Here is a 21,389-nt window from a genome sequence, read left to right on the forward strand (position 1 = left end):
GGTCATGTCTTGAAGACGGAGGTTCTTGGAAGACGAAGTCATGAAGTTGCAAAAGAAGACCCTTGAAGACTTGAAGACTCAAGGGATCATGTTATTTGTCAAATGCATCATTTACTTATGTTTTCGATATATATATTTAAGATTATATATATGTGAATAATATGTTAGATGCATGTCTAGGATTTCGAATGTTGTGATGATTAATTAAGTTTACTTAAATCAACCAACATAGAAACCCTAGGTCCCTAAACACCAAAGCGAGGCATTACTATTTTTCCCTAGGATATGTAAGGTATGTTGATGGGTTTGCCAAAGCAAGACATCGCATACATGTTGGTTTTGGTTATACTCAACGACATGAGTGATGGAGTCCTAACATGTCATGGCAAAGTGGATAAGTTGTTGATAGAGCATTAGATGCGACGATTTATCTAACCAAGAGTGGCTTGGAGCCATTAGCAAAGAGTTGCTTACCTTAGAATATTGAGTGTTAAGACAAGCCAAAGCATGCTTCATCACTCATTGATTCTTTGGATCTTGGAATCGCCTTATTCTCGCCAAATGGGGAAAAATTTAATGCGTGGATAAGACGCTTAATAAGATTGAAAGTTTGCATGAATGCTTTTAAATTTCGAACTTATTATGTTATTTTCTTGATAAATGGTTATACTTTGCACTTATATTAGTAGAATTCCAAATCAAAGTATATTGTTTTATATGATTGGTAAAGGAAATCTTTGAAAATAGTTCTCAAAGAAAGGAGAGGCATTTCTAAAAATACAATTCTCATAAATGACTTTTATAACTAGGTCCATAAGGGCGATTGGACATCATGTATTCAAAATACTAGGTAGTTTAGATAAACATGAAGTATTGAGTTGTAAACTCAAATTGTCAATGCTTGACAACCAACATATCTTTTCGCTTTATACACTAGTGAGTACAACTCATTGATGTATTAATTCAAGCACGAATTAAAGGAAAAGATGGAACTTTGTTATACGGCGCACTAGATGCTTAATTATGCCTAACAAAGTATAAAAGTCAAAGACACTTAAAGAAATGGTTCTTAAAGATTATTAGATGAAGTATGATAAGAAATATAGGAAACAAGGAACAAAGAAAAGGAATAAGATTCCATTTCTACTAAAGAGTTCATGTTATTAGAGTTAACTTAGCAAGTCATTATCTTCACAAGTATCATATACTGCTTGAGTGTTCCACTTTGAAAGTGACCTCAAACTATTGAAGTTAAGCTAAGTTATTGACTTACAAGCTTAGAATGAAGCAAGAAAAGCTACATCAGTTGTAAGGTCGTATGCTTTGTTTAAAGACCTTTTAAGCTAAGGTTGGAACAAATGAATGGTTATTGTGTTCCATAATCAGCAAACAATCTGTTAACACACGGAAAGACTCACATTCAAAGTAAAGAGCAATAGTTGTGAATTTATTTGAATGGCATGGTTATCTAAACCATGAGTCAAAAATGCTTGATTATAAACAAACATTTCTCTAACATGATAAACTCACAAATTTCAAATCATAGGCATGATTTGTGTTTCGAACATCTTTAGCAATGTCACATTAACAAGAACGTACTCAAGGCTATATAGGCTCTTGACAGTTGATCGATTTGGAATCTATCTAAGACAAGCAAGTCTTACTTGTTAAAAACCGACAAAGTAAAGAGATATTGTTCTTGGTATAGACAATTGATTCCGAAAGCTAAAGAAGATTCAATTACTTCAACGTTTCACGAAGAATTTGAAAGAATATGGCTATATTCATCAAATATGAACAAACTTGACCTTGAATAGCTCAAGAGTTCAATGAAGTACAAAATCGACTTGGCAAGATATCAAAACGTCTAGATTAGATCGAGCGATGTTTGCTTGAGCCAAGCGTGACCATCTCAAAGTTATGAAATTGAAATTTTCATAAATAACTCCACAAAGAACATAGTGTGTTTTCACGGAGACCTCGATGCCATTTGGAAATAACTCGAACACTGATGGATCACATCCCTTCCTATAAAACTCTTAAAGATTTGCACAAATGACTAATGTTACACTAAATAAAATGTCAAAGCTAAGAAAGGACACCATATTCAGTTTTGGATAGAACTAACTTCTAAATGTCTTTTCAAGTATATGTCTAAAACTCTTAGCCTCAGTGGGAGCTCACTGACTCAGTGGGAGCTAACTGACTCAGTAGGAGCTCACCAGCTTAGCAAGAGCTAGGTGGCTCAGTGGGAGATTAATGGCTCATTAAAGGCTAAGATAGCTCAAGTAGGAGCTAACTATTTGTTTCACAACAAACTTTTACCCAAAGACAATACACATGTCTCTTTGTAAGCATTCAAGTGAGACTATGGGCATTACCTCCACAGTCTAATTGAGAACATAATGTTTGTTGCTCTAAGTGGTGTCTTTCTGGAAAGTAACACATTTCCCAAACGACAAGTGGGAGGAAAATGAACTCGATGACCATCGAGCTTAGAAACAAACTAGAACTGAGAATCTCGGAAGACTCAAAAGGGCTTCATGAGAATGATTGATCAAGAATACTCAAAAGGACTTTACAAGTGCCTTAAAAGAGAATTCATTACTCATAAAATTTCTGAAAAGTTGGAGTAAGATCAACATAATCAAAGGGCTTTGAAAGCGCCTTAAAACTTAGTGTTTGATGCAATTACCCCGTATAGGTACATAATTCATCAAAGGTTTGGGTTGAATCCTATAAATTTTCTATTCAGTTAGAAATAAACCTGAGACTTACAAGCATACTATTTACTATTAGATAGTAAGGGAATAATACTTTGTAAGATAGCTATGACAAATCCAAATTCCGAATAATGGTTAGAGGCCATAAAATCCAAAATAGACTCCATGTTTGAAAATCATGTTTAAAACTTGATTAATTTGCATGAAGGGTAAAAGACCCATCGATTGCAAATAAGTTTTCAAGGAGAAAAGTAACAAATGTGGAAATGTATATACATAGCTAGATTGGTTGAAAAGGATATAATTAAATTCATGGAGTTGATTTTAATAAAAACCTATTCACCGATCGGAATGCTTAAGTCTTTTCGTGATTATTCTAGCAAAATCACACATATGATATATGGCAAAATAGATAAATCAAAACCGCCTTCCTAAAATAGGATTTTGGAAGTGACTATGAAAATAGTCTAAGGGTTTTGAAAATCTAAATAATGCTAGATTTGAAAGCTGGGATTGAAGGTAGCATTGCATAAAGGAATTGGAACGTGTTTTCTCATAACGTTAATAAAAGGATTGACTTATGGAGAAATATATAGAAATTCTTGTGGATAAGAAGTTTAGTGGGAACAAGAGTCAATCTTGTAAGGTCCAACAAGAAGTTTACGAACTCTGTTGTAAATTAACTGTCAAATGCTAAATGCTTAGATTTGAAAGTATTTTCGACAATGGACCAAGCAAAAGACGATACTTAGTACATATTGGGAATTAAGATATATTGTATAGACTTAATAAAATGTTTGAACGAGTAAAGGAATTTACCATGTTAAACATGAATTGAAGGACTTAAAAGGCTTTCGACCCGTATGTATAAAACTAAGTAAATGCTTGAACTAAGTATGATCTAGGCTAAATACTAAGTTAAACAAGAAAGATTCTAGTAGAAACTTTCAATCGTATCACATAGCAAACAGTTTAGCAAGACTCGGTGAAACTGGATGAGCTAAAATGTAACATGGATGAAATAATACTGAGAATCATTCTACAATTAAATCCATCATGTACGCTACGATATGGATTCGTCACACGACTTACTTGCTTGGAGCAGGAGAGGAATAACGTATCAATCAAAATAAATCTAAGTCATGGACCGTTAGATTATGATCAAGAACACCCAAATTACTTGGATAAGTATAAGGATGGGTTCTCGACGCATGGAAACAAATGTAATTTGAGAATTGATGTTGCAAGCACAAACCTTAACAAGGATCAAATCCTTAACAAAGAAGCCATTTATAAGCATGAGCTAACAATGAGTCGTGGTTTGAGAATGGTAACATGGACGTGCATCCATGTGTAATGTGCGGGAATTTAAGGTAAATTTCCATGATCACAAGTGATTAGGGTCTCCCAAATCATTGTGAGTTGTTTGGTGTGAAACCCAAGCAAAGCATTATCATGAAGTCTACTAAAATATATGTTGAGAATATGGTTGCCTTAAAGGCAATAATAAGTAAGATGTTAAATGGAAAGTTCGTTGTTGAACGTTGATGATTGTAGGTTGTCAAGTTGAAGATCTCAGATCATGAATATGAGTGGGAGCCATCACTTGGACAATAAATCCTAAATCACATATAATCCATGACACTCTCAAATCTTATCATCTTATTACGAAAGTGATCGATAATGAAGATGCTAGGATTTGCAAAGTAATTATAACTAAACTTATGCAATAAGTGAACGACAACATTCACAATTGCACGAAAGAAATCAATCATATTAAATATGGGTGTGATTTCTGTAAATGTTTTATAAAGAGTATTACTCTTAAAAACATTTAGAAAAACCATTTATCATAAGATGAACCATTCAGGTTTTGGATTAATTTAATTTCATGCAATTTTATCACTCCGTTTCTATTTAATTGTGGTTTAGAATTAAATTATGAGTCCATTAGATTTTGAGAATATTCAAAATAGGGTATCAAGATCAGTCTTGGATAAAGAAACACCTATTAAGTGAACATTGAATATTTTAATCGAAAAGTATCCCTAAGCAAGGTCATTTATATGATGGACGATTAATGACCACTTGAGATTAGTGTGTAGTATGATTTATAGCACCATTTCTTGTGCTACAAGGACATGATTGTCATAAATCATTTGCACAGGTATTGGTTTAGAACCATACTGGATCGACCTATGAGAATACTTTAAGAGATTTAAAAATTGTCATAAGTATACTTCTCATTATGGCTATCGGAACCTCTTTCCTCGACCATGAGTATTGTGAGTTTTCTTGTTTGAGTACTAGTCCGTTTTGATGTTAGTCAAATGTTTGTCGTACATGGAGATTATAACGGCAACACTCGGACGACTAGGTCCTCTTAGTAAGAGAAGCTTACATTACAAGACTGAGAATGTCCCCCTACTAATAATAGGGAACATGTCTTTGTTGTTTACAAGGCCTCTCGAAGAACGAGACTGTGAAAATGCATGGCTATGCTCGGATGGATTTTAGAAATCATCTATTTATTGACATTCAGACTCGGATTTCGAGAAACACTTTTGGACGTAATAAGGATGACGAATAATCTTACCTTATAGTTCATGAAGAGACATTAAATGACATAGGAAAAAGGCTATACACTAAAAGCGCACTTGTCCGGGAGATTGATAGGAATGGTGTCCTTCGAACAAGTGTATTATTCCAATAGAGGGTTCGGAGCTATTGAAAAGCTATTTATTCAGTAAGTTCAAGTGATCGGAATGCCTAGGTGGAGGTCGCTTCCAATCAGTAATATTAATGTATAATTAATATTACAGCTTAATCTTGACTGTAACCCTTCGGGTCACACCCAAGCAACTAACGATTCGATACGACGAATTAATCCGAGAGAAATTAATGAGTCACTCGAGTATTGTGAACAAAGACATCGGATTCCGAACTTAGAGCGTCAGAACCGAATCTTAAAATTCGAGCCAAAATTTAGGAATTGGCGAGACGGGAGAATGATTCAAGTAACAAGTAAAAACCCAAACCGTACGAAAGGCTAGGGAAGCGCGCCAAATAGAAGTGCGTCACGTGGCAGCGCCATGTGGCAGCCACGTTGGTAGCAACCAAGTGGCAGCGTGCCACGGTGGAAGCACGCCACGTTGGCAGCACGCCATGTGGCAAGGGCCGCGCAACCGGGTGACGGGTCATGGACGCGGGCCGAAAGGTGGCGGCCCAACCGAACCCAACTTGGGGCTCAAGGTTGGGTGCCACATGGTTAGCTTACAATGGATGTGAGTTGCCTTGGGGGGCAAGTGAGGAAGTGGTCCTCACCTAACCATGTGACACTTGTTACTTAGTTATTCCTTGGTTTATTTAACTAGGAATTTGAATTCAACATTATTTTAATGTGGGATCTTTTTGTGAAAAAGTACCACATTGAAAGATGAGAGGAATTCACAATGAAGCACTCCTTATAAATAGCCAAGGCATACCTTGGGATTGTTCACTTGAGTAAGAGCTCAATTAGGCATATCTCCACTTGAGAGAAAACCTATAAGCTCATTAATTACTCGGGTAGTCTTTTTGGTCGGACTTGGATAACCTCCAAGTAGTAGACCGGTCGGGTCGAGTAGTGGGTGGACTTCGTTAGAGGTCCTTGCCATTTGTGAGGCTCGGCTTTTCTCAAGTAAGAGCTCTATCTGGTTGAGCGAAGCACGCTACTATGGTAATTTAGTCTTTTCTCTATTCTTGTTATTTATGCATTTTGTTACATTAATTGTGAGTTTGTTCTTGGGCTCGGGTTTTATTTTCGCGGTGAGTCGGAGTCATCGAAACCCAACAATAGGACTATCTCTAAATGTTATTAAACCACTAGAAAGATAAGCTCATTAAAAGAGATGTTCTTAAGGTTTGATGGAATTCCTTTTTTTTTTCCTACTCTAATACCATGCTCATCCCCAAGATTCAAAATTTTATTATATTGTGGATTAAAATCTTCAACATTATCCTTTAAAAAAGGAGACTTTCTAGAAGATTTTAGGTTCTTTTGGCATACCTCATTAGAGCACCCACAATGGTGGTGTGGCTCACAACTTTTTCTTCCCTACTTTTCCCCCTCCACATCATATTCCACTATCTTGAGTCACTCACTTGAGTCACTTCCTTATTTTTCCTACAATGGTGAGTAACCCCACCATTCTCAATCCTACTTTTATCAATATCCCACCATGTTTTCTCTCTCCTACCAATGGAGTTTATGTTAAATTATACTTCTAATAAACATATTAGTCGAACTAATGACATCTATAAGTTCTTGAATTTGTCATTAATTAAATTTATGTAATAATTATTTGTACTTATTATCAAACTATAGGTAATAATGACAAGATTAATTTAAATATTATTAAAAAAAATATTGAAGACTTAACTATTATTACTCTTAAAATAACAATATCACATTTAGTTCATAGATGGAACTAAAATGAGGTTTCACAACACGAGAAAACATTACAATGAAAAAAACATTACATAAGAAAATAATTATTCGACTACTTGATATCGTCATTCATTACCAAAACGACTCCCTACGTGCTCAACTAAGTCTTTTTTCAATGACACATGAGTCTCCTTGTCTCGAACATTATTTTTGTTTGCCATGTAACCCGCTAAACTAAGATTATGTAGTCGTCCTTCTCTCACAGTGAATGGTTGGTTAATATCTTGGTTTGAAGATCCGGCTATATTTTGAGGTTGATCAATGATAAATTCAGATGCATCGTAATGCAAATAGTTTTCTTGCTCATCTTCAACAATCATATTGTGCATGATAATGCATGCCACTTTAATTTTCCATAGGATTTCTGTCGACCATGCAAGAGCTGGTTGCCGTATTATTGCGAATCGAGCTTGTAACACTCCGAAGGCACGTTCAACATCTTTTCGATAACTTTCTTGCTTCCTCGTAAATAATCTTTGCTTAGCGGTTTGTGGAAGCTTGATGGCTGGGATAAATGCTGCTCATTTTGGATATATACCATATGTAAGGTAGTATCCCATATAGTATCTATTTCCATTCACATTAAAACTCACCTCTGAGGCTCGACCTTCACAAATATCATCGAACATTGGCGACCGTTGGAGGACATTTATATCATTCAGTGAACCAGGTGTGCCAAAAAAGCATGTCATATCCACAAGTCTTTGGAAGCAACAACTTCTAAAATTATGGTCGCAGTTTTACTTCTTCCTTGGTACATTCCTTTCCATGTACGTGGACAATTTTGTCACTCCCAATGCATGCAGTCAATTCTCCCCAACATACTGGGGAATCCACGAACACCACTTTGACGAAAAAGTCACTCTACATCTGCGGGTGTTGCCCTCCTCAGGTACTCTTGTCCAAATTTAGAGATAATCCCTTCAACAAAGTGTTGGAGACAATCTCTTGTTGTACTTGCCGCGATTTTGAGGTATTCATCAACTGCATCGGCTGTTGTACCATAAGCCAACATGCTCATTGCCGCAGTGCATTTTTGGAAAGCAGAAGCACCAAGTCTTCCAGTGGCATCAGGCATTTGTCGAAAGTATTCGTTACTTTTGCTTAGCTCCTCAACAATGCGCGTGAAAACATGTTTACGCATGCGAAATCTTCGACCAAATATATCGTCATTATAAAGTTGTTTGGGGCTGAAGTAGTCATTTTATAACCGTGTATCATATTCTTCACGATCTCTTGGTACATACCACCTTCGCTTCTCAGGACCGGGAGTGAATGGGACCTGAAAAGTAGAGGTGACAAGGGGGACAACAGCTGAATTGATCGCTTCCTCAACTAATTCCTGTTCCTTACGCCTCTGAGTAATTGATTTGTCCCACTCAACATAGTTTTTCACCATATAATCGAAAATACCAGAACTTGATGAACTAGATGAATTTGAATAAGAATTCATTTTTGGGTATATATGGTAAGAGTAGTGTTTAGTGTGAGACTGTTTTTGTCAGGAAGGGTATTTTTGTTTGTGTGTTGAACTACAAAGTGAAAAGGCCTAATATAGAAATTTGTATATGTTTAAAAATAATTATGGATGATATAATGTATGGGCACAAAACTGTAAAAGATGAGATTTTTGATAAGGTTTGCAGATTTCCATCCAATTACAAAACAATGCATGTATTGGCACACAATTCTAGATGATGAGATTTCTGATGATATATCCAGATTTCTATCCAATTACGAATTATTATATAGGCACGCAACTCTAGAAAATGAGATTTCTGATAAGGTTTGCAGATTTCCATCCAATTGCAAACATTACATCTCTAGAAGATGAGATTAAAGAGTTTCTTCATTGACAAGTCAATGACTTCAATTATATTTAAACAACATTAATTAAAATAAGTTTTAAATATGCTTAGAAAACAATTGTAAAACCATACCAAATTAACAACAACATAAATTAAGGCAAACATCTCTGATTTATTCCCCATCTGGACGTCCACGCCTACCTACTTCCGTTGGAGTATCTGGTTCTGATCTTTTGGAGCTATCACTTTCACTGGTATTCGGCACTTGCTTGTTTGTTGGCCTCCATTTATCATATTTTCTCAACACTTCCCATATACTGATTAAAGTGAACCGGGCTCAGTTACATAATGCACTATACATTTCTTGAGCTTCAGTCATGACATTGTAAATGTTGGTACCACTTGCATTTCTACGTTGTGCCGCAGCATAGCACCCAACCCATAGGTTCAAATCTTTGTTTATTCTACCCCAACGACCTTTCATAGCTCTCAAGGTTCTGGGGCAGATAGTAGAAGGATTGTCTTCCCTGGCTTGCTCATACAACTCATATATGGATTTCCACATCATAGCCAAACTCTGATCAGTTGCTGTCTCCGGATCTTCAATCGCACATTCTATCCAAGCTGAGACAAGTGCATCGTCTTCTTGTGCACCCCACTTTGCGTTTGACGAGGTGGTGTTTCTATCTTGCGGATCTTCACCATCAACATCATCATCGTCATTTTCATCATCATTGGCATTTCTTTCAGGAGGAGTTTTGTTACTACTTCCATCTTTCCCGAGAGTTATTGGACTATTCTCCACTTGGTTTCCAACGTGTTGAGACATTGAGAACATTAAACCAGAAGAAAAATTTTAGGGAATTTGATTCATGAATTGTTATTGGAATTGGTTAGGAAATTGTTTTTGAAACTGGTTAGGAAACTGTTGATTAAGATTTATTATTGGTCGGTTAGGAATGTTATAATATAACATTCTTTGAACATTTGGATTAGCAAGACCATTTGAATCAAAGTGGAGATTAGCTTGAAAATTTGGAGAATTGGAATTAATTTGGTAATTTGGTTATTTGGGTTATGTGGGGAGTAGAAATTATTTCCTTGATTATTAGGAATATTAGGATCCATAATTAGGACTTATATTATTTTTTTGGGTTTAGATAATATATAACTTAGCTTTTGGGTTAGTAGAGGGATGGTAAAAAATTTAAGTGTAAAAAACATTGGCAATATTGGTCTCTTTTTATAGGCAAAAATATAAAAAAGCCAATGGTATTTTTTATTTTTTTTTAAATTCATAGCATTTTTTTTTTTTTACCGTTGAAAGTTTTTTAAAAGACAAAAATCAATTGAAAATATAATCCCCAACAGCTATAAAATCAATGGTTTAAAATGAATCAACACTCCATTTAGTGGGACACATGGCGAAAATCCGTTGGGCGCGTCCTCCCTGACGCGCGTCAGACTTTCTGTCAATTTTTTTTTAAAATCAAAACGGTACCGTTTAAATCACAATATGGCAAAAAAAAAAAATGCTGCGTCAGGCTTCACGTGGGGCGAGGGGAGGGTGCTCCCCACCATTGTGGGTGCTCTTAACAGCTTGTTCTTTATCCTTATCACCACTATCTTTTGAGATTAATTCTTATTGTACTACTAAAGATTTTTTTTTCTATATATTCATTACTGTTTACAATGTTCCCAAAAAACTTATCAAATTTTGACTTCAAAATTATCAGTGACTTTTCCAATATCATCAAACGATGGTTGTGAGTACATTTCTTGTTTTTAAAATCATCAAATTTTTCATTTATAGTGATGACTAGTTTTTCAATATTTTTCTAAGCGTCCATGAAAGTTTCTACCATTATCAGTAATTTATATTGAAGGTTGGTTCATGCTCTTACCTCTCATAGTCATAGACTAATCTACAAGACATTAACATAAAATTAAAAAATTAAAAAATTAAAAGAAATAGAGAAGAAATTTCAAAGTTTATACTACCGTCAAATTCTTTAATCTAAAGGTTCTTGGGTCAAGCATTTATTAGCAGTTGATCATGTTGGTAGCAATTGCATTGAAATGTATAGATAGGAGAAATCATGATTCAGCCCAAAAGTATATTTTATACTCATAGCAACTTTAATGAGGATTAATGAACTGATAGTAATCCAAGCAATTAAAGAATCCTCTTGATCGTTCATAGACTACTACATATTGACCAACCTTAATTGACAATGAAGCTTTCACTTATGCTATACAACCATGAATCAACCAAAACATTTTCTATTTATAAACTGATTTTATAATGCTTATACGCAATCATATCACGAAAGCAAGGAGATAAAGCACGAAGCATAGTTGTACAGCTCAAAGGGAAAATAATTCATGAAATATGATGCAAAAAAAAAACCCAAATAAATTCAGCATTATTCTAGTGAGAAAATCTACCAAAAAATAGATTATTATAAGAAAAAACGCATATAAATCAAGTAAAAACAATGAAAGAGGAACAATTACTTGTTAATCAACCTCACATTCAATTGATAACTCTTGAATCAAACCATAGAAAAACCCTTAAAAATTATCGCTTAAATTCTATTAGAATTAAACATCCAATTGAACAATTGATGTAGAAAAAGTGAACTTAAAAAACTAAACAACATCAAGATCATCAAAAACTACAGTAACAATACCCAAATTTGAGAGTTGAAATAGCCTAAAATACGACAAAGATTAAACTTACCGAATCAATTCCAATCGATTTGAAGAGATTCTATGCAAAGTGGATGAGAATTGAATTGAAGCAACACACAATTTAGGAGAATGTACAGAATTCAATCAACAGTAGAGAAAGGGAAAAAGAAAACTACTTCGTGAAATATGAGAAACGGGTTGATAGTGGACTAGAATGTGGTTGGATTTTAATACTTTTTTTTTAAAAAAAAAATGATCTCCAAAAATAAAATCAAAACTCAACCTCATCAACGGTTTATATTAGTCAAAAAAATAAAGAGTTGTGATTTAATCTAACACCATGGCCACAATTTTATTGTGGCCACTCAAAAGTCATCCTTAAAAGAAATTTTTCGTCTTCCGTATTATCATATTGGTAATGAATGGAGTTGATAATCACAGCAAATTCAAGATTGTTAAAGGTGAATCTCATGTTAATTACCAACAAGAAAGGATAGAATTCAAGAAGATGGATTGTATAGCGTGGATGCATGTGAATATACTTTTTTATTTAAAAAAAAACAAAAAGGAAAAAAGAAAAAAGAGGGTCACTCGATAATTATTATTGGGTTAAGCAAATTTCAAGCCCGCTCACGATTAAACACTTCAAAATCGTGTCTGTGACATATCTCAAGGGGGCAATTTGTAGGCACGGTAATTTTATCAAGTGTCGTTATATATTATTTGGGTCAAAGTCAAATGTTTGACTTGCATATATTAACTAAATAATTAATTTGGGTTACTTTATGTTGGGTTTCGATGAGTCCGACTCACCGCGGGAGAAAACCCGAGCCAAGACCACACTCACAATAATTATAACCATAAAGCATAATTAACTTAAACAACAAGATTAAGAAAGAGATTAATACCTTTGGCGCGTGCTTCGCTAACTATAAGAGCTCTTACTTCGAAAGCTCTAATCCTCGCTCACACGAGGACCTCCAACGAAGTCCACCCGCAACCCGAGCACCGAAAATGGTCCAATGCTTAGGGGTTAGCTAAGCCCGACCTAAACCCGAGTAATTATATGTGTTCAAAGGTTTTCTCAATGGAGATGCCTTTTTCAACACCTTACTCAAGTGATTTTCCCAATACCCCAACTTGGGTATTTATAGGGAAAAACAAGAGTGAGATTTGCTCTTCCATCAATATAGGAGAATTGATTTTTCCATTTTATTTTTTAAATTAAAAATAAAATTAATCATCAAGCTGTTAATAAATCAACAAGTGGCATATTCATGAGAGAGGTTAGGTGAGGACCATTTGGAAGGGGGGTGGGGGACCAAACTTGCTCCCCACTCCTCTCCCATAGCCGGCCACCTCAAGCTTCAAGCAACGAATCCTCGCGCGCCACGTGGCACCCACACTTGGGCACCAAGGCACCCCAAGTGTGGGCTGCTTGCCGCTGCCGCACACTCGGCCCAGCAGGCCACGCACATATGTGCGGGCTGCTTGGCCATGGCCTGCTGCTAGCAAGCCACGCACATATGTGCGGGCTGCTGGTTGTGGCCGGCTAGCATGCCTCGCACATTTGTGCAGGCTGCTGGCCAGACGTGCTGCTAGCAAGCCACGCACATTTGTGCGAGCTGCTGGCCGAGGCTGCTAGCACGCCACGCACATTTGTGCGGGCTGCTGGCCAAGGCCTGCTAGCATGCCACGCACATATGTGCGGGCTGCTGGCCAGCCTAGCTAGCCAAGGTGCGCTAGCACGCACCAACCAGCCTAGGCTCGCTTGGTGCGCTTGCTAGCCACCTTGCTAGGCCATATGCCCCTAGCACTCGTTTTTCTCGGGGCATTCCGATGCTAAGGGTATTTTGGTAATTTTGTTGATTTATTAGTAATTTTCTTGTCTCATCTTTTATCATTTTCGACTCAACTTTCGACGCTCAGTTTCAACGCTCCGAGCTCGAATTTCCAACGTCTAAATATTAATTACTCGGGCGACTCATTAATTCCTTCCGAATTAATTCGTTGCGTTGGTTCGTTAGTTGCTTGGGTGTGACCCGAAGGGTTCAGTCAAGATTAAGCTGTAATACTAATTATATGTTAATATTATTGATTGGAAGCGGCCTCCACCCAGGTATTCCGATCACTTGACCTCACTGAATAATTAGCTTTCTAATAATTTTGAATCCTCTATCGGAATAATACACTTGTTCGAAGGACACCATTCCTTTCACTTTTGCCCATGTTATTTATTTTAGTTAGACTCATTTAATTATTAATAAAGTCCAACAAATTGGATTTAACTATAATTGAAATGGGTTATTCATAAAATGAGGTGGAAAGGGATATGGATATAAGGCCCATTTAATAGTCACCTTGAAACCCTAGCTTGGGAGAATTCTATAAAAAGAGATCTCCTCCCTCATTTCACAAACAACGACGACAACAAAAAAAAAAAAAAAAAAAAAAAAACTCTCTACAGAAAAAACCTCTCTAGACCCAAAACCCTCTCTAAAAAAACAATCTCAAGAACTAGAAGAACAACTACAAGCACCGGATCAGGCGTGTCGTTCCATTCTAGAAGACAAACCTTGATCGAGATCAAGCCTTTTCGGCCCTCTATGAAGGAATTCAAATTAGAGTTTCGACAACAACAAATCGAGTCATCGAATGACATAGCGTGGAGATCGAATCAATGAATTATATTAGAGATTGTACTAAAAAATTCTTATATTAATAAAATTATATTTGATGCATTTATTTTGACTCTTTATTTTACTGACTCAAAATTTGTGTTTAAAATTACTTTCTCCATTTTCTCCTAAAACTCCGCACATAGAGAAATGTAGCAAGTATTTAAAAACGGAGTAAGTATATGATAATAAAAATAAGAATAATAAAAACAACAATAATAATATATTAATACAAAAACATAAACATAAATTATAAAATTATTTAAATATACTCATTTTAAAAGTTGTTTCAAAAAAAAAAAAAAAAAAAAAAAGTTGTTCAAAAAAATATATATCAATTTAAGAAAAAAAAAATTAAAAATTCTAGGCGTCTCGCTGCCTGGGCACAGCCCGCCAAGTTACGGGTACGGCACGGCCTGCCGTACCCCAGCACGAGCCACCACCAGGTACGGCGAGGCACGGTCCGCGGTGACCCGACACGGCACACTGCCCACCTCTACCTATAGTTACTAAAGCATTTTACAGTAGTTTAATATAACAAAATTACTAATCTACCCTTGCGAGACACGAAATTTGTAGCTCACTGTTAGCCGTTAGTACTTCCTCGCATATGAGAAAACTACTATGATTTTTAGAACTGATCAATATCGATATCAAGAAACGAATTCACCCTACAAAAACCTCGTTGTAGTAAGCCGACAACAAGATTAGCAGCAATGAGATAGGTTGATTTTGACTCAAAGTTACCATATGCATCCAGGCCTACCGTTTGGTTCATCTAATTTTTGCTTATCTGATCTGATCTAAATGTTATATTTGACCAAATTTTGACCTTAAATATACGATAATCTATACGTAAAAAACACTCCGTATATCAAGTGGAGTCTTGTTAGATTCATAATAATGTGTATTTTATTAACATGTGATTTTCATAATCTTTTTCATCACGAAATTAAAGATATTAAAAAACTATACATAAAACGATGATCTGATCTAAACTTATTTTTTCTGATCTGATCTTAACTTATTTTTTCTAAAATAAGTAAAAATAAGGTGAACTAAGCAAGGCCTTAACCCTTCCATCCCTTTTAAGCTTGTCCATACCATGAATGGTAATACCGTAATAACAAGGAACCACACTTTTACTCACACACATTGCTTTTAGCCCCATCAATTTTCTCTATTAATGACACTTGGCTAACTCAACAACCGTAAAAATGGCTAGGGAAAAAAATTGGGATGGAGGGAGTAAGTAATAGCATAGCATCAAGAGGGATTGAGAGCATGATAAAAATTGATCTGAAGGTACATTAATTTTAACTCTACATACTCATCCCAATAAAAGTGAGGTTGCTAACACCGAAAAAAAAAAAAAAAAAAAAAAAAAAAAAAAAAAAAAAAAAAAAAGAAAGAACCTCTAGTACATCTTTGATTCTCATATAAGATCCATAGAGTACAAATCCAAACAAAGAAGCAACAAAAACCCCAGTGTGTTTAAACATAGTTCCTAACTTAACGGTTGGCTTTGGCAACTCTTTCAATTTCATCTTTCTTCTTGATAGCATAACTGCAGAAAAAAAATTAAAGAAAAAATAATAAATAATCCGTAAAAGACAGCATGATGAGCATTGAGCTGCTCTGGGTATCTTTCTACACATAGCCCGTAATAAATAATCCGTGTTCATGTACAAGATATATATATACGATTATTATTACTGGGTAAGATAATATATTTCCTTGTAAGATACTTAAGGTATAAATAGTGTCAAAAAAAAAGGTAATAGTTAGAATGGCGGTAGACAATTTCTCTGGCATGAGACTGATAGAATGAGCATTTTCCCAACTCCTACCAGCCACCACATATTTACTTCGTATGCCTTTTTCAACAATCAAGATTGTACTGTGAGCAACAATTAAAATCATTCAAACCATGACATTTTAACACTGCACTCAGCATGTCAAGAGCTGTACAGCTAGTCAGCTACACTATACATCACCGAACATATACTGCTTACTATAGAGCATTCATTAAAAGAGGCAGATTACCTGTTGGATGAACCCTTGGCAGCATTGATGAGTTCATCAGCAAGGCACTCAGCAATGGTCTTGATGTTCCTGAAAGCACTCTCACGAGCACCAGTAGTAAGAAGATAGATTGCCTGATTAACACGCCTTAGTGGAGAGATATCAACAGCTTGACGCCTCACAACACCAGCAGAACCAATTCTGGTTGCATCTTCTCTGGGTCCACTGCATAACACAACATGGTTTGAGTAACAATAAGGGTATTATTGTGTTTGAAACAAATAGAATAATTAAAGCTAATGAACAATACCAACATTTAATTCACTATTCAAAACGTCCTATGTATGATAAAAATGGTGCAAAGCAAACAAAAAGAGCCTACAGAGAAGGCAATACAGAAGGGGGGCTTTTCAAATACCTGTTGATGATGGCATCAACAACTACTTGAATGGGGTTCAAGTCAGTCAAGAGATGGATGATGTCCATGGCATGCTTAATAATGCGAACAGCCATCAGCTTCTTTCCATTGTTGCGTCCGTGCATCATGAGAGAATTGGTCAACCTCTCAACAATAGGGCACTGAGCTTTCCTGAAACGCTTCATTTGATATCTTCCAGAAGTGTGAGGCACATACGTGGCATGCTTAACGGCAGTCACTCCAATGTAATCAGCCAAAGCAATGTCATGGACCTACATATCAAACCAAGGGCCTTCTTAACACATATATAAGTATAACATGCAACAGAAAATAATAAAATCCATCTATTGTCAATAAACACACTCCTTAAGAGACAATTTCATTCATCTAATCTAACCACATAAGAACCAAAATTATGCAGCAATAACAGCAACTTACAACCGAACACGATACTGCTTATGAAATTCTATAACTCTACAGTCTACACACCAATTAAAATCAACATAGTGCTCTAAACATGATACAGCAAGGTCATAATGAATTCCAGAAACAAAAGTCTTATTGCTACCGTGATTAGAACTCATTATGTAACAACTAAATTAGGACACACAAAGTGCCTTCATTCCCATTTGCATGACAAACAAGGAAATAAGTTTGACGAAAACATACATTGCATATCACTATACCAATACGCTTGGAAAAAACAATTGGAAAGCCTAAATTACTCAATCTCATAATTGAAAAATCTATAAAATTTAAATCATCTCATATTACTAAAAGTATACTCAAATTACTAAAAGTATACAGAAAAACAACTAATTCCAAATAATTTCAATGCAAATATTCAATAATCAGCATGTTAAAACAACAGCAAAATAACTAACAATCTTAAAGATCCAAACAACTTAAGAAACTGTATAAATTAGCTACAACCCACAACACTAATCATCAAATTAAGTCCAAATTCAAGCCTTTCCGGCTGAATGCTTAAATAAAAAGTAAACTCATTTCACAAAAACATACTTCGTACAAATTAGTAGGAACTGTCGAAATCATACACTTTATACTTAATGATCAAAAAGGGGGCGATCAACAAAAATATGAATAGGAGAGAGAAGATTACGAACAGTGACATCGTCGAAGCTCCATCGACCGAAAAGCTTGACCTCATTTTGCAAAGGATCGGGAGTCTCAACTGGGACTGCAACTTCTACCGCCGCCATGGTAAGAGATTGAGGAGAAAGAAATTAAAAGCTTGAAAAACGCCTAGAATGCCAGGCTTTGAGGTAACTATGGAGTGGTATATCCAACAGACTCTACTATCTGTTGATTAAGAATGAGTTAATTAAGCAGACTCTACTATCCAACAGAGGAATGCAAACTGAGATGGTCAGATATTCAGAGAGAAATCACAAAATTGCAGAGATTATCAACTATCCAAGCACCCAACAACTTTCATATAAGTGAGACAGAAAAAGAGAAATTACAAAATATATGTTGCACAACAGAAAATCAACATAAACAAATAATCACGATATTCCAACAGAAATTTACCATAAGAGCAACATGAACATAAACATAAAATGAACTCATAAACGCATATGAAAAAATCAAAACACAATGCATATGAAAAAATCAAAACAAAACGCATATGAACATAAACGTTGAAATGAACTCATAAACAAGCTAAAACAATACGCATATAGAGTAACATAAATACATAAAAATGAATAAAAATGCGAAAAATAAACAAAACTCAACAAAATTAAGTAAACAGAATGAAATAACCTCATAAACAAAACGCATGCAATGAATTGAAGAAATAATAGAGCAACATGAATACATAATCAGATTAAAACACAACAGAATTAAGTAAAGAGAATGAAATTTATAAATAAATTACCTTGAGATGAAGATTAATGAGTTTGAATCACCAATTTTAATGGGGAAAAACTGAAAACAAAAGAGAAAAATAGAGAATGAAAGCGGCGTGAGGTTACAGGAGTTTAGGGTTTTAGTCTTTAATAAAGGTGATCAATGGAGGGCCGGGCCGGGTTTGGATCGGGCCAAGGTCGAAAAAATATGTCTATAAATCATGTCGGCTGGGCCAAACTTTGGGCCAGAAAATGTGTGTCCAAATCCGTCCAAATTAGACGGGCCAATTTCGGGCCAGGTCAAAAAAAAAACTAAAAATGCATAAAATTGATTTCTCAAGTCTGCCCAAAATTTTTAAAAAATCGGACCGGGCCAGGCTCAACTCGATTTCGGGCCAGAAAAAGTTGTCCAAAGCCCGCCCAAAATCGGGCCGGGCTCAACTTGATCAACTCTACTCTTTAATCACTCATTCAACATTTTAGCTGTTAGGCTTAGATAGTTTAGGCTTGGCCCATATTTATATATTATGGTTTAAATTAATTTAGTTATACGGGTTTGGTTCGGTTTGACCACTTAACCCAACAACGTGCCAAATTTGTGAACACAAATTTTAAATATGCAGGATATAGATTCAAAACAAATGAAACAAAACGTTATTTTTATAAATTTGTTAATATTGGGTACAATCTCTAATTTGTTCCTCTCATTCGACCTCCGGATACTCCACTTTAGCTTTGACTTGTTTCACGGGCGGAATCGATTTTTTATGAGGGTAGTCGATGCTTGATCACTATCGAAGATAGTTGATGCAGAAGTTTGACTTGGGTTTTGATTGAGGGACGATTGATGAGGCTTGATCTCGATCAAATATTGCTAATATAGACTTTTGACTTGAATTCTTGATTGAGGACCGACGAGCCTGATCTCAATTAATGACTATTTGATGTAGAGGTTGAACTGCACGGACTTGTGATTCGCTTGATGTAGGAATTGTAACAGATCGGATTCGGGTTGGATGCGGCTAAATCCGAATCTGATCCGTGTAGTAAATGAACCCTGAACTGGGATCCGAATCCGAAAAATCCGAGTCCGAATCCGACTATAATTTTTGGATCAAAATTCGGTCCATTTATTCTGATCTCCGAAATGATCTGAATTTCTTTTTTTTTTTTTTTTTTTTTTTTTTTTTGTAATGTAAGATATACCTATAATTGTTTGTATTGTCATACCAAGTAAAGGATAACACTACTACAAAAAATGGCAAAGAAACCATTCAAATTAGGCCTAAGAAACATGCAATTGTATGGTTTCTATCTCAATGGTCTCTTACCATAAGAAACCATATTTTTGGTATGGTTTGTTAGATGAACAAAAAAACCATGGTTTTAAGTTGTATGGTTTCTTTACCTAAGAAACTTTTTAAGTGACATATATGGTTTCTTATTAATGATTTCTTAGCCCCTTTTTGTAGTTGTGTAAAAATAACATATTTAAATTATAAACTAAGTTACATAATCAAATTTTGCTATAAAGAAAGCAAGCAATTGTCCCAAGTTATAGAACATATACTCATACTCTCGGACTCGGTCGGACTTTGCATAGGGTCCAAGTCCAATCCGCCTCCTATTCGGATTCAGATCTAATTTATCGGATTCGAATTCGGACTAATTTTAAACGGATTCGGATCGTATTTTTTTTTTCTTTGGATCGGATCGGATTCGAATCGAACTCGGATTGAATTGCCATCCATAGCTTGATGTTTCGATGTTCTTTCTTTCTTTGTGTTGAGGGTCGTCAAGGCACGACACGTCAAATGCTTGTTGTTCTTTAGAGTGTTTGAGAGGTTTTCTCTATATTTTAATTCACCTTGTTTCCTCCCCTCTTCCAAATGAAGTAGAGAGTCTTTATTATAGAGTGAGACACCCTAGCGGTTAGTTAGGGGTTGATATGTATTGGGCTTTTGACTTGGTAATCATGACTTATTTATAATAACTTAACCAATTTTAGTAGGTTTTCATCACTATTAAATAAACAATTTAATTTAAATACTTAAAATTGACTAATTTAATTTATTTCACCAAAAGTAATTAAATTTAACTAGCTTTTTGACCCGTTCTACGCACGGGCTGTGCATAAGTTAATACGGAGTATTAAATTAAACTTCAAACTTCACAAATTATGTATGGGTTTTTCTTCATTTTTCATGTCAAAATCAATTCTTCCTTCTTTGCAATCTCAATTTACATAAAAATTTTGGATTCTCTATTTTTTTTTTTTTTTTTTTTTTATAGAAACTTAGGTGATGTGAAAAAAAAACCAACTTTATTGAAAAATTGTATTTATAATAGGAGATAGATCGGGGGAAGATAAGGGGTCAAATAATTGAATGAATGTGATTTAATTGTAATGTAAGATGGAGGGAGAAGAATAGAAAGTTAAGAAACTCAATTTGTTGAATTAAATTAGAAGTTATATAATATAAATAGTTTTTAAGAAATAAAGGGGAAGCTAAAGAAATCCTATGAAAATATAAAGAAAAATAAAAACATTAATTAGACTCAAGGAAAAAAAATGTAAAAGGGTCCTAGAGAAGGAAGACATGTGGCACTTTTGCTTGTATTGGTTTGTGTTTTTAAATACTAAGTATAGATAGATTATTTGTCAAATAAACCCGAGTCA

The 21,389-nt window shown here is 35.2% G+C and overlaps 1 protein-coding gene across 1 annotated transcript; it reads right to left on the minus strand.

Moving 5' to 3' along the window:
* Positions 1-15,803: 15,803 nt before the first annotated feature.
* On the minus strand, positions 15,804-18,864 carry LOC145582048 (small ribosomal subunit protein uS7-like). Its single transcript, XM_081639080.1, has 5 exons — positions 18,739-18,864; positions 17,963-18,158; positions 16,836-17,107; positions 16,439-16,642; positions 15,804-15,959 (listed from the first exon to the last, which is right to left on the minus strand). The coding sequence occupies exons 2-5, from the start codon at positions 18,056-18,058 to the stop codon at positions 15,905-15,907; spliced, it is 627 nt and encodes a 208-aa protein (XP_081495206.1). The 5' UTR covers positions 18,059-18,158; positions 18,739-18,864; the 3' UTR covers positions 15,804-15,904.
* Between the last annotated feature and the right edge of the window lie 2,525 nt (positions 18,865-21,389).

The sequence above is a fragment of the Chenopodium album genome, chromosome 15, assembly GCF_948465745.1.
Source record: "Chenopodium album chromosome 15, dcCheAlbu1.1, whole genome shotgun sequence".
In the NCBI taxonomy this organism is placed as follows: domain Eukaryota; kingdom Viridiplantae; phylum Streptophyta; class Magnoliopsida; order Caryophyllales; family Amaranthaceae; genus Chenopodium; species Chenopodium album.